At 56.7% G+C, this 13,082-nt stretch overlaps 2 protein-coding genes across 2 annotated transcripts; both read right to left on the bottom strand.

Moving 5' to 3' along the window:
- Nucleotides 1-1,244: 1,244 nt before the first annotated feature.
- LOC111939591 (uncharacterized) lies at nt 1,245-2,629 on the bottom strand. The gene is made up of 2 exons (XM_023941874.2): nt 2,596-2,629; nt 1,245-2,247 (listed from the first exon to the last, which is right to left on the bottom strand). The coding sequence occupies exon 2, from the start codon at nt 2,217-2,219 to the stop codon at nt 1,446-1,448; it is 774 nt and encodes a 257-aa protein (XP_023797642.2). The 5' UTR covers nt 2,220-2,247; nt 2,596-2,629; the 3' UTR covers nt 1,245-1,445.
- A 1,733-nt stretch (nt 2,630-4,362) lies between these two features.
- Nucleotides 4,363-5,384, bottom strand: SPRR5 (small proline rich protein 5). The gene has a single exon (XM_086866149.1). The coding sequence runs from the start codon at nt 5,337-5,339 to the stop codon at nt 4,725-4,727; it is 615 nt and encodes a 204-aa protein (XP_086722275.1). The 5' UTR covers nt 5,340-5,384; the 3' UTR covers nt 4,363-4,724.
- Between the last annotated feature and the right edge of the window lie 7,698 nt (nt 5,385-13,082).

Below are 13,082 nucleotides of genomic sequence, written 5' to 3'. Positions count from 1 at the left end.
CTGATTTGGGGACAAAAATGTCTTTTTGCTGGTGGAGAGCTCCAGGCCTGATCCCCTGCAGGACTCTAGAGGCCACTGTGATATTTCAAATAGCCTGGGTTGAAGTAAAATAAAACACAGACTCCAGGAGAATCCTTGGTCCCCACTGGAGCGGAATCGCCGGAATCGATAGATGGGGAAATCCCAGCGCGACTCGGGATATTTCACAAACGCTGGGAGAATGGAGATCCTTGTGAAACTCATTATTCACGATTAATTACAGCCCTGATTCCGTGGATGGGGATAAACCTGTTCCATCGTTCGCTTCGGCGATGGAGACAAACACCTGAGCAGGGCCCGGGGGCACCGGGGCCCACGTACGGGACAGGACTGTGCTGGCCCCACAGTCGGAGCCCGCGTCCCCTACAAAGCTCCCGTTCCTCAGAGAGGCATCCCCGGGTCCACTGACACCGTTCTGAGTGGGAAATGGCTTTTTTTGGGGGTAATTCCTTGGTTTTGTGAAGGAATTGCCTTTGCAGAGGTTGGCCAGGGAGGCTTGGGGCAGCGTCAGCAGCCCCCAGGTGTCCACCCCTAAAACCCCAACCCCGCACCTGCTTTTGCTTCTCCTCCTCATCCTGCAGGAGAAATCCCCCCCAGCAGCCCTGGGAAGCGGCTGGTTGTGCCGTGAGCCACATCCTGGCGCCAGGGGCGGGTGGAGGCCCTCACCTGGGTGAGGTGAGGTGCCAGGAGCCTCCGAGGATGCGGAGCTGTGACTCACAGCGGCTCCAGATCCCTGCTTTGCCCCACAGATCCTCCCAGGGGATTCCTCTCCCCACCCCACCAGACCCCAACAGGAATTTGGGGCCTTTCACCCTCTTAGAGCCATTCCCAAATCCTCTCCCTGCCTTTTTTTCCACCAGGACATTTTTTTGGGGAGGTTTATGGTGCAAATCCAGCCGTACCCATTTCCTCGTGCTCACACACAGACCCTCTGCTTCTTCCCTCTCTGACGAAATGTGGATTTTTCCTTACACAACCCTATTAATATTTAATTACCCTCTTGCACAAACACTCCGTGATGAAAACTGTTACTTTTCCAGCCAGGAAATCGCCTGGAGTGGGAACGAGGAACCACCAGGTGGAACCAACCCCGAGCCTCCTTGCGAGGGCAGACGGGGCCGCTGCAAACCCAGCTTTGGCCACCAGAAGGACCAGAAACCGCTCGGATGGATGAAGAGGAGAAAAAAACAGGGGTGCGAGGGGGCTTGGAGCCAGCATTTTTTTTATTGCCTCCGCGTCTGCTGTGAAATGAGGCGAGGAGCACCCCAAACTTCACGGCGTCAGCGGGTCACAGCTTCAGAGCGCGTTACAAGCGGAGGGGACAGAGCAGGGACGGGTGACAGCGCGGGGACAGGCGGGACAAGCTCCCCTTGTTTCCCCTCGCTCCTCACCGAGCCCTCGGTCCTTTATTTGATTTTCCGGGCTGGCACTTTGCAGATTTGCTTGTGCTGCTGGCTGGGGATGCCCTTGGAGACGGGCACGCAGGTCTGCTGGACAGGAGGGGGACAGGGACGGGGACAGATCTGCACTGGTGGGGGACAGGGTGGGGGACAGCTCTGCACCGGGATGCTCTGCACCGGAGGGGGACAGGGACAGGGACAGCTCTGCACCGGGATGCTCTGCACCGGAGGGGGACAGGGACGGGGACAGCTCTGCACCGGGATGCTCTGCACGGGTTTCCCACAGCACGGTTTCCCACCCTGGGCCCCTGCCCCGTGGCACCTCTCAGAGCACACGGACCTCCCGTAGCCCTGGCAGCCCCCCGAGCCCCCGGAGCTGTACGTGGGCCTCCTGACACAGCCCGAGCCCCCTCCGTGGCACGAGCCCGAGGAGCCCTGGCACCTCTCGGAGCACACGGACCTCCCGTAGCCCTGGCACCCTCCCGATGCCCCGTAGCTGTACGTGGGCCTCCTGACGCAGCCGGAGCCCCCTCCGTGGCAAGAGCCCGAGGAGCTGGAGTAGCCCTGGCAGCGCTCGGAGCAGCGGGGCTGGCGGTAGCCGTAGTGGCGGTAGTCGTGGCCCCTCATGCCCTCGGCGCCCTCGCCGTGGCAGCCCGAGGAGCAGCAGTTGGCGTAGCCGTAGCGGAAGGGCGTGCGCCGCGTGTCCAGCCAGGATCCCGAGGGGTCGTACCAGGTGGAGTTCAGGTTGAAGTAGGATTCTCTTCCCGAGGAGTAAATCATGTTGGGGCTGTGGGGGGTGGAAAAAAACCTGGGAAAGAGATGGGTTGGTGTTGGCATCTCCCCCGATTCCGTTTGATTTCCCATAAAACCGTGAGGGGTTCATCCTGAGAGCCTGGGTCTGGAGGAAATCCTTGTGGTTGCCCAACTCTGGTCAGATTACATCTGAATTGCATCCAAACCCTCTCTCTCTCCTTCCCTTCCCATTTTTTTTCACCTCCAGGAACAAAACCAACCCCAAGGCGTCACCACAAGGGGTGGCACCGCTGTAAATCCCACCCCCAGCTCCCTCCAGAGCTTCTCCCGTGGCTCTGGGGCAGAGCGTGGTGTGAAGGTCCCAGTGTGACCTCCCAAATCCCCTCATCCAGCTGAGTCTCACCAGTTCTCCAGCGAAGGCAGGCGCCGCCCGGGGGAGCAGAATGTGAGAGGCCAAAGGGGCCGAGGGCTTTTATAGAGCTCCGAGTGTTCCCCTGCACGTGAAACACGCAGCAGGAACGAGGATTAAATTATTTATGGGCAAAACATCTCCTCCATTTGGATGCTGTTCCCAGTGCCTGGCATGTTCTGCTTGACTCACGATTTCTGATAAGCATCTTTTAATTACAACATCGGTCCCCAGCGGGGCACATAAAAGACTGACATGGCCTGAGCCACACTTTGGCTGTGTGAGACAGGTCATAAAGGAGTTATTCACCCTCTCCAGGGGAGCAGGACACTGACGGGTGACCTGTGAGTCAGGAGCGGTGATGGCACCGCTCTGACCCTCCCCTCCTGCTGCCCGAGCAGCGTTTCCAGGTGAAGCACGAGCAGGTGATGGGAAGAGCCAGCTCAGAGTCACCGAAAGCCAATTGTGCCCCTTGGTTTGGGTGGTGGAGGGGTTGGGTCTGGGCATGAGGGGGAGAGGAGGACATGACACAGCTTTTCCAGGGAACTCCTGGCTGCCGCATTCCCGGAAGTGTCCAAGGCCAGGTTGGACAGGGATGGGATGGTGGAAGGCGTCCCTGAACGTGGGGGTTGGAGTGAGATGATCCCTAAGGTCCTTTCCAACCCCAACCAACCCATGGTTCTGTTTCTTCTCCATTTCCAGGCTTGCCCCTCACCTCATCCCCAAGATGTTTTTTTGAGGTCCCTCCCAACCCAGACCATTCCCCGATTCCATGGCTCCGAGTGTGACGATGGAGCTGCCCCAGCTCCTGATTTTTGGGGTTAAACTGGGCGGATGAACCAGGTGGGGGTGACGGAGTGGCTGATTCTGGTGCTGTTTAACACCTTCATTAAAACCCTGGATAATGGGATGGACTTGGAAAACCCTCAGGCGGCACCGAGCTGGGGCAAGAGGGGCTGGAACTGCTGAAGGAGCAGTCCTGTGGCTGGGATGGGGTGACTGGGATGCAGGGGCTGGAAAAGAAGCTTGGAACATAAACTGGACCAGGTCTGGCCTGGAAGTGAGGGCTGAGATGGCCCTTGGTCTGTGGGCTCTGAGTCACCGCGCCAGGAACTGGGAAAAGGCTGGGAAGAAAATCCCTAATAATAAAAAAAAAGGGTTTTCCTAAGGTAAATTTCACAGGTAAGTGTTTTTTTTAATTTGGCTAGAATTAGACCGAAAAATAAATTGTTGTGGTGAAGAAAACGAGGATGGATTTCCTTTTTTCCCCTTCCCGGTCCTCCCTGTGGGTTGTGTGAGGACACGGCCGGGCCGCGCTGAGGCAACACAAAGAAATTAAATGATTTATTTTAATGCACTTTTGCGGGAGGCTTTTCTGGCGAAGTGAGGAGAAGGAACAGCTCACCCGTGCGCCTGCCAGAGCCTGGCCTGCTCCTTCCTGCAGGAGAGAAAAGGCATCCCCGGCACGCACGGCCACGCCTCGCGCGCTCATTATCATAATTAACATTTAAATCAGGATGCCCCGTGCTTCCATCCAGGGGATGAAGGTGCTGGCACGGTCACAGAGCAGATGTTGGTGCCTGGATCTGCCCATCCCGCCGTGGGGAAACCGGGCTGGAACCCTCCTGTGTGAGCCCCGATTCTGATTTAAATGAAATTAAATTCAATTTAAACGTGTTCCCTCGCCGGAGTTTTAATGGCTTTCAGCAGCTTCTCCTTGTGATGCTTGTGGGGGCAAGAAAGAGAGGAACCAAGGGGTTGCTCAGTATTTTCCAACTTTATTCTCGGATAGGCGGGGAGGGGGTAAAACTGGGGGAGTCCGTGATGCTCCCGCCGTCACAGTGGTTCCTTTTCCCCTCGAGAAGTCCTGGAGCTGCTTTCAAACAGCCTTGAAAGCGCAGAAGGCAAACCCGGGTGCCCCTCGGGAGGGGGAACACCCCTCCGCTGCTCCCCAGGGAAAACCAAAACCCGGGAATTTAAAGTGTCGGTGCTGGGGCCGAGCAGGGCACCCCAAATCCGGTGTGCAAAGAGCAGCAAGGAGCCCGGAGCGGAGCTGGGAGCATCCTTTGGGCCCGGGGGCGAACCCAGGCAGCACCGGCAGGAGCTGGGGAGGGGTCCCGGGCTCAGTTCTTCACGCAGAGCGGCACCAGAGTGAGCTGCTTCTGCTGCTGCTGGTGGCCGGGATGCGGTGGCAGGGGGACAGCGGCCGGGCAGCAGCGCTGGACGGGCCGGGGGCAGCAGGGCAGGGGTCGGGGGCAGCTGGGCAGGGGTCGGGGGCAGCTGGGCAGGGGTCGGGAGCAGCTGGGCAGGGGTCGGGGGCAGCGATGCTGCAGCGGCAGGGGCTGCAGGACCACCGGGGGCTCCTCATCGCGCTCGGGACTCTGCTCCACTCTCCGGCGAGGCTTCCCGCAGGAACGGGGCTCCGGGCAGGGCGGGCACGGGCGGTGCTGCTCCAGCGGCCGGCGGTGGATTTTCACGGGCGGGGGGCACACGGGGGGCACCGGGCTCACCTCCACCCGCCGCCGGGGCTTGCAGCTCTGCGGGGCCGGGCAGCAGCCGGGCTGGGGCGGGCAGCCCTGGGGTGGGCTCTGGCAGGAGCCCTCGGTGTCGTGGCTGAGGCTGCCGGGCTGGTGGCAGCTCTCGGGGGTGGCGCTGGTGGAGCTGGGCCGTGTCCAGCCCTGGTGGCCCGAGGAGGGCTGGCACGGGTCCTGGTCGGTGCCGCCTTTCTGGTGGAGCATCCTGGGGGAGACACGGCGGAACCGGGCAGTTAGTGAGGGTGGAAAAGAATTGCGGGCTCATCCAGCCCAAGCTGGGATGGATCAGGGTTTCGCCCAGCCCGGAGTGCCGCGTCCAGGAATTCCTCGGACACCTCCAGGGGTGGGGACTCTCCAAACCTCCCTGGGCCGCTCTTTCCAGGAGGAAATTCCTCCTGTGTCCACCCCGAGCCTCCCGTGGCCGTTCCCTCTCCTCCTGTCGCTGTTCCCTGGGAGCAGAGCCCGATCCCCCCGGCTGTCCCCTCCTGCCAGGGAATTCTGCAGAGCCCAAAATCCCCCCTGAGCCTCCTTTTCTCCAGGCTGAGCCCCCCCAGCTCCTTCAGGATCTGCTTCTCCCATGACTCACAAATCCTTTGAGAGTGACCAAGCCCTTGGGCATAAACAGCCTGGGAAAAAGAAAACAAAACACCGACGCCTTTTTTTTTTCTTTTTCTTTTTTTTTTTTTTTGCTATTTCCAAGGAAAAACGGAGGGATCTGAGAGGGCTGAGAGAATCCAACTCACCCTGCGAGCAGAAACGGCCGGGCTGAGCAGGGAGTCGGGGTTCCTGAGCACAGAGCTGCGGCTGGAAGCTTTTATAAGCGGCCGAGCTCTCCCGGGAATGAGACACGTCCTGGGAATTAATAGCTGAGCACTGAGGCCGCTGCCGTGTGTGTGTGTGTTTTGTTTCTGGCACTCGCTGCCGGATTAATCAGCCGCAATTAGCGCCGGGCCAGCTCTGCAGAGGCAGTGGCCATTATCCCATTAGTCCAGTGGCGTTAGTCAGACGGATCCTGGGATGCGGATACCTGGAATGCCGGGATGCTGAGTGATGCGCCCGAAAGGAGACCCTGCTGGCAGTGGGAAAACCACAGAAAACCCTCCCAGAGGAAGGGGAGGGAACCCAGGGCGGCCCCAGGAGGGCGAGGGGCAGCGGGCGCTGCTCCTGTGGGTGAGCGGGAGATGCGAATCCGGGATCCCTACGGGGGGATGGGATGGTGGGATGTTTATTCCCTGATTAAAATGGATTAATTCGCTCCCAATGGATTAATTCACCTCGGCCGAGTGAGTGGCTACGGCCAGGAAAAGCCTTTTATGTGTGGAAAGTCTGGAATGAGGACACGGGAGCAGCGATGACCTCACACAGAAACAATTCCAGGCTTTGCCAAGCACCTTTCTGGCATTTTCGCTTTGATTCCCGTTCTGTGGGACTGCTCCATTTGGCATTTCTGTGGCCGAGACGTTTTTTAAGTACCAGGAAAATTCCCCGGAGCCCCCCGGGGTTCCAAAGGCATCTCCGTGTGGAGACTCTGTAAGGGATGCTCAGAGGTCTGGGTGGAATTTGGGTTTGAATCACTGGGAAAAGCATCCGCAGAATTCGGGGGTGCGGCTCCAGGGCTGTGCTGGCACCTGGCGGGGCTCTGCTGTCCTTTATTCCCCAGCCACAGGAGAAGTGGAATTGCCTGGCAGGGAGCCATGGGATTTGTGCGGAAAGATGAAAAAAACCTCGGGATCTGTAAGGGCCAAGCAGGATTTTGGGTTTAGAGCTCATTGCCAGAGTCCTGAGTTTTTTTTTGCTGGGTTTTTCATGTTAGAGGAGTTTTGGAGCCACTTCCTGAGGATTTCACAAATCCCCGAGTGTGAATATTGAATTTCTTATCTCGTCTCTTAAAATTTCCCACATTTTAATAGAACCCAGAGAAAACGACTCAGCGTTTCTGGGTCCTTCAGGCTTGGAACTAAACCTGATCAACCCTGGGCTTGTGGGAGGTGTCTCTGTCCATGGCAGGGCGCGGGATTGGATGAGTTTTGAAGTCCCTTCCAATCTGAACGATCCCAGTTTATTTAATCAGTTTAAGAACCCTCCTTTAAAGCTCAGGAATTTCTCTGGAAAGATTCCCATTAGGGAAAAAAGATCTTCACCTCTGGCTTCAGGACTTCAGAGGTGCTTTGGTTGCAAACGGGGTCCCAAATCAGCAGGAGGAGAACGGAATTAAACGATGCTCCTCTTGCCGAGGTGACATTTGTCACTTGCAAGCCCCATTCTCCCCCAGGTGAGCATCGGCCCGAGGAGTTCACCAGGTACACCGGGGCGTTGTCATCACAGAGCGACAAACATGCAAAATTAATTGCATTAATCAATTAGGCAAATGCTAAACACACCCCACACCGGAGCTACTGTTTAAGGGATAAAGCTAAATGAATAAACACAGCCCCGGAGTTTGCAGGATCAGAACTAACAAATTTTATTGTCTTTCACGGCTAATTGGGGATTAAAGAAAGAGAAGGGAGAAGGAGACACCGGCAGCATTGAACATCCCACACACCGAGAGGGAAAGGAAGAGCAGCGCCAGAAACTCGCCGGGCAGCGGCTTCAGGGCACAGCAAAGCACTCGGGCACTAAAGGCAGCAAAGAAGAGAAGTTCTGAGCGTCCAAGCAGTCAGAAGAAGCTTTTGGGATGGAATCCATATCCGTATCCATATCCACGTCCGTGTCCGAGCCGGGAACCAGCCGGGTGGGCTCAGTTGCCGCAGCAGCCGCCGCAGCAGCCGCTGTTGTTGTTGCTGCTGATGGTGTAGCAGCAGGACATGGGCATGCAGCAGGACTGCATGGGCATGCAGCAGGGGCTGCAGCACTGCATGGGGCTGCAGCACATGGGCGTCTTGCAGCAGCGGGGGCTGCTGTAGCAGCACACGGAGTAATTATTGCCGCCGCCGCATCCGCAGCATCCGTTGGGCATCTTGGAGGGTGGTGGGAGGCGGGGCTGGAAGGAGCAGAGAGAGGCTGTGAGTGGGAGCAGCAGGCTGGGCAATACGGGGTTAATTCAAAGCTCTGTCACATTTGGGGGTTCAAGAAGGGGAAAGCCGGGGGAGCCTGGTTTGTGAGTTGTGGCCCCGGCTCCGGGTTTCCCCGTTTTCAGGTGCCCAGCGAAGCGTTCCGGGGCACCCTTGGTGTCCTAGGAAGAGCAACCCAGCATGGGCCCTCACTCTGGGCCCTTCTGGAATATTCTCCGTCCTCCTCCCCTGCATGGCCCTGTTGATAGTCCCAGAGCCTCCCCGAAGGTTTCCAGCTCATCCCCGGAACTCCTCGTGTAGAGTTGGTAAAACCCCAACGTCCAAGCCCTGTCCCAGATCCCAGCAACACTTGGATCTGCTGTAAGACATCCAAAATTCCCTCTTGGGAGGCAAAGGAAGGGTTAGAGGCTCTCACTTACCCTGCTGAAGAGCGAGGAGAGGTGAAGAGAGGAGAAGACGAGCGAATGAAGCGAGCTGGGCCCGGAGCCCTTTTATACTCCCGGCCATCCTTCCCTCCTGGAAGTGAGACAGCCATTGACCATTCCAGCTTCCCTGTTTATCCATCCAAACCCATATTTTTTAGCCATATGTGTCGCCTGGAATTTGCATTTCGCCTCATTACTGGTGATCACCGCCCTTGTTCTGCCTCGTCATGGTTTAGCCTGCAGATAATCAAAGGGCTCCCATGAATTTGGATGAATTTGTCCTCCCCACAACCTTGTGAGGGAGCTAAAAAATGCGGCCTCGTATCTGCTGGACGGAGATGTCCCGGGACTGAGTCAGCAGCAGCTGGTGCTGACTCAGTGCCGCAGCCGGAACCGAACCCCGGCGTGGTGCCGGCCGCTTCACGGGAATGGTGTTTGGAGCAAATTGGGATGATTTCAGGAGAATGGGGGTGTTTGTTCCCGGTCACTGGACACGCACGTGAGCGAGGAGTGTTTGGGATGTCTGGGGCTCAGTCACCCCGCACGTGACTCCGTGCAAATCCACTGTGGAATCCATTGGGTTGGAAAGGACCTTAAAGGTCACCCAATTCCACCCCGCTGCCACGGGCAGGGACACGTCCAGCTAGACCAGGCTGCTCAGAACTCCATCCAGCCTGTCCTTGGACACTTCCAGGTTTGGGAAGTTCTCGCTGTGTTTATTGATTTTTATTAGTAGCGGTATTTTTATTAATATTTCAGTTAAACGGTCGAGGGGCAGCCCTGCCTGTGCAGGATTGGTGGCTCTGGGATTGGGTGTGGTGCACCCCTAACCAACATTTCCCTCCTGCAGCTTTCCCTGAAGGGTCCTGGAATCCTGGCCGTGAGCAGGACCCCCCTGCCTGTCCCCCAGCAGGGAGGGAGGGGTTTGGAGCTGGGGCAGGACCCTCTGAGGGTGTTGGGAGGGGAGGGAGCCCAGGGTGAACCAGAGGGTGAGAAGGTTGAGCAGAACCTGCTCCTCACCGGGCTGGTGGAGCTGGGTGGGAGGCAGGGACTCGGGAAGAGGTTTTGTTGAGGTGAAACCATTTTCTGGGAGGGAGAGAAAGAGAGGAAGGCAGGGATGTCAAGGTAAGGCAGAGCCTTGGGCAGCTGAGCCCTGGCAGGAACACCGGGGAGGAATTTTGGGAGGAATTTTTTCACGGTCTGAAATTGCAGCTCTCCGCTGAGGACCTCGCCACATTATCCTGAGAGCTGCCTAATGAGAGGATGGTGATCCTGCCTGGCCAGTTCCCTGCTGCTGCCTGACATCCTCAGGGATCCCAGGGCTGCTCGGGAGAGGGGTCGGCCCAGGTGAGCTGGGACCAGCCCCGAGGACAGTGACAGGGACCTTGGTTTGCTCTCTGGGCAGCGCAAGGGGGAGCAGATTGAGATTTTAGAGCTGTTTCGTCCCTGCAGGAAATGCCAGCAGCTCCTTCCCAGCCTTCCCTGGCATGAGAGCAATTCCTGGAGCGAAATACTGGAGAAGCAAGGCAGGTAATTGTGACTTCTCCGTGAGGGGCAGGAGAACACGCGCGGCATTTCCTTCCTGGTAAAGACAAACGCACTTGGGCAGTTCCATTTATTAATTTACAAGGAATTAATGGGGCAGAAGCAAAGGGACACACTCCACTCGTGCCTCCTGAGGGTTTTTTTCCATTGGCAAGTCCTGTGGCTGTGAGCAGGGAGATGGAGGCGGGCGTTTCCCACCCAGGATGGTCGTGGCCAGCTCTTGGTGGAACCAAGGTAGCCAAGTCATTTCAGGGGAGTGGGATGTGGGTCACAACACAAACAAGGGACTGAAGCAGCATCAGAAAAGGGCATCAAATGCATCCAAAAGGCGGCAGAGCAGAATTTTCATGTTTTGGTACAGCCCCAACCGACCTTTGAAGGCAGCAGAGGTTTCTCAGCGTTTGTTTCACAGCTTCAGCTCAGAGTTTGGTAACTCAGTCTGGCAGAGGCAGAACCTCCATGTCCCGAGTGCCAGAGGCAGATCTTTGGCTGGCTGGAATCCATGGAGCTTCCCCAGCTGGGATGTGTCTGGGTCAGAGTCTTTCTGGAAACGTTCCCATTTTTAGTGAGTTTATGAATTATTTTCATAGAATCAGAGACTGGTTTGGGTTGGAAGGGACCATAAAAATCCAATTATTCCACCCACTGCCATGGGCAGGGACACTTTTCACTATTCCAGGTGGCTCCAAGCCCTGTCCAACCTGGTCTTGGGCACTTCCAGGGATGGCACAACCAGAAATTCCCTGGAAAACCCATGCCAGGTCCTCACCACCCTCACAGGGAACGATTTCTTCCCAATATCCAGCCTCAGTTTCCCCTCAGTCAGTCTGACCCTTGTCCTGGCCCTGCAGTTCCTGATGAAAAGCCCCTCTCCAGCTTTCCTGGAGCCCCTGCAGAGCCTGGCAGGTGCTGTGGGGTCTCCACACAACATTTTCCCCTCCTTTTCTCTTCCTATTTCTCTGTTATTTTATCCTGAGAGGGCAAATATCGCTCCCAGAGGTGCCAGAAACTCCAGTTTGAATTAATTTACCAGGGATGCCCCGATTTTCTTCGTGAACACCTTGGAGACAGGAGAATCCCAACACCGGGGGAAAAAAACACCAGGAAAAGGCGAAAGATGCAGCAAAACCCTCTGGATCCACCAGCAAACAAACAGATCAACACCAGGAGGTTGCAGGGTCACAAACTACAGATTTTATTGGGTTTTGGGGTTTGTTTTTTTCAGGGAGATCAGGGCAAAACAGCGACGAAGGAGTGAAACATCCCACACACCAAGAGGAAAACGAAGAGCAGGACCAGCGCTCACTGCAGAAAGTCGCCGGGCCGCGGCTTCAGGGCACATCACAAGCACCAGGTGAGGGAAGGCAGGAGAAGAGGAGGGGTTCTACGGTCTCTGAGCACAGGAGCAGGAGTGTTTGGGGCGTTATCCACATCCACATCCAAGAGAGAAGCCGGGTGGGCTCAGTTGCCGCCGCAGCAGCCGCCGCTGCTGCCGCCACCGCAGCAGCCGCTGTTGTTGCTGCTGATGGTGTAGCAGCAGGACATGGGCATGCAGCAGGACTGCATGGGCATGCAGCAGGGGGTGCAGCAGGGGCTGCAGCACTGCATGGGGGTGCAGCACATGGGCCTCTTGCAGGTCTTGGGGCTGCTGTAGCAGCACACAGAGTAATTACTGCCACCGCCGCAGCATCCGTTGGGCATCTTGGTGATGGGAGTGGAGGCGAAGCTGGGAGGGAAAGAGAGAGTTTGTCTTTTTCTTTGCTTGGATCTCCCAGAAGGTGAGGCAACTTAAAGCCTTCTTATCCCCAAATCCATCCCAAACCGGCCAGGGATGTGCCTGCTGTCCTGAATCCCAGGACAGGCTCCCGTGCTTTTGGCATTTTGTCCAGCACTGGAATCCACCTCTGTGCAGCCCAAAACCAATCTCCGGTCCCCAAAACCAATCTGTGATCCCAAATCTTCTGCAGCGTCCGGTCCCAAACCAGACAGCCCAGAAAATCCTGGAGAAGCCCACGGAAACAGAGTCCCCAGGTAAAGACAAGCAGCAAATCCCAACTTACCCTGCTGAGCAGTGGAGGGAGGAGAGGAGAAGTCGAGATGATCGAATGAAGACCCCTGGGCTGGGGAGCCTTTTATACGCTCCAAAGCCTCCTCCCCTGGAAATGAGGCATCCCTCGGCAATTCCGACTCGGTGGGTCACCCCGGGGATCCCCTCACGTGCCTTCCTCCCGTGGTTAATCTCTGCCTCTTTCTGTTTGCTCACCACCTCAATCGTGCCCCATAATTACTCGTCCAGAGGAACAACAGATGCAAATTTTCTAATGGATTTGCGTTAATGGCACCGGAGGGAGGGAGCTCTGAGGAATTCCCATCCCTTCCCAAGGAATGACCTTGGGACACAGGGATGCTTAGCAATGTGCCTGGGGCGGGCCAGGTGCTGAAGCAGTGGGACAACCACGCCTGGAACTTGGAGCTGTCATTGCTCATGTGTCCCCTCTGCCCCTCTGGCCGGGGGCTCTGGGGGGTCAGTGGAAATTTTTGGTCAATGGGAATCCTTTTTTTCCTGCCTCTGTGGTAGAGATTTAGGCTGAATTTTCCCCTTTCTTGCTCTTGGGCCTCCCTTCAGGGTGCTGGGTCCTCACACTCCCTGTTTTTTTAAAAATTTTTGTCATATTACTAAGATTTTTTTGATCATTTTCATCCATGGAATGGATGGGTTGAGTCTAAAGGAAGCGGCTCCCAAAGCAGCAGCGCACACGTGAGCGTTTTTCCCTGCGTTGGTTCCACACATCCCGTCTCCTGAGACTATCCCAAAGGCTTCTGAGACTGAGGACGCCTGTGGTGATCACGTTTGGGTGCTCACATGAGGAACCGTGGCCGCAGGCAGAGCGGGGACAGCTCCACGTTAGAAGATGTTGGTGGCGCATCCCTGTAAAAATTTGGGAATTCCAGGATGCTGAGGC

The sequence above is a fragment of the Cyanistes caeruleus genome, chromosome 30 (genome assembly GCF_971803275.1).
Source record: "Cyanistes caeruleus chromosome 30, bCyaCae1.hap1.1, whole genome shotgun sequence".
In the NCBI taxonomy this organism is placed as follows: Eukaryota; Metazoa; Chordata; class Aves; order Passeriformes; family Paridae; genus Cyanistes; species Cyanistes caeruleus.
Note: the sequence above shows the minus strand (reverse complement) of the source record. Positions and strands in the feature narration are given on the sequence as shown.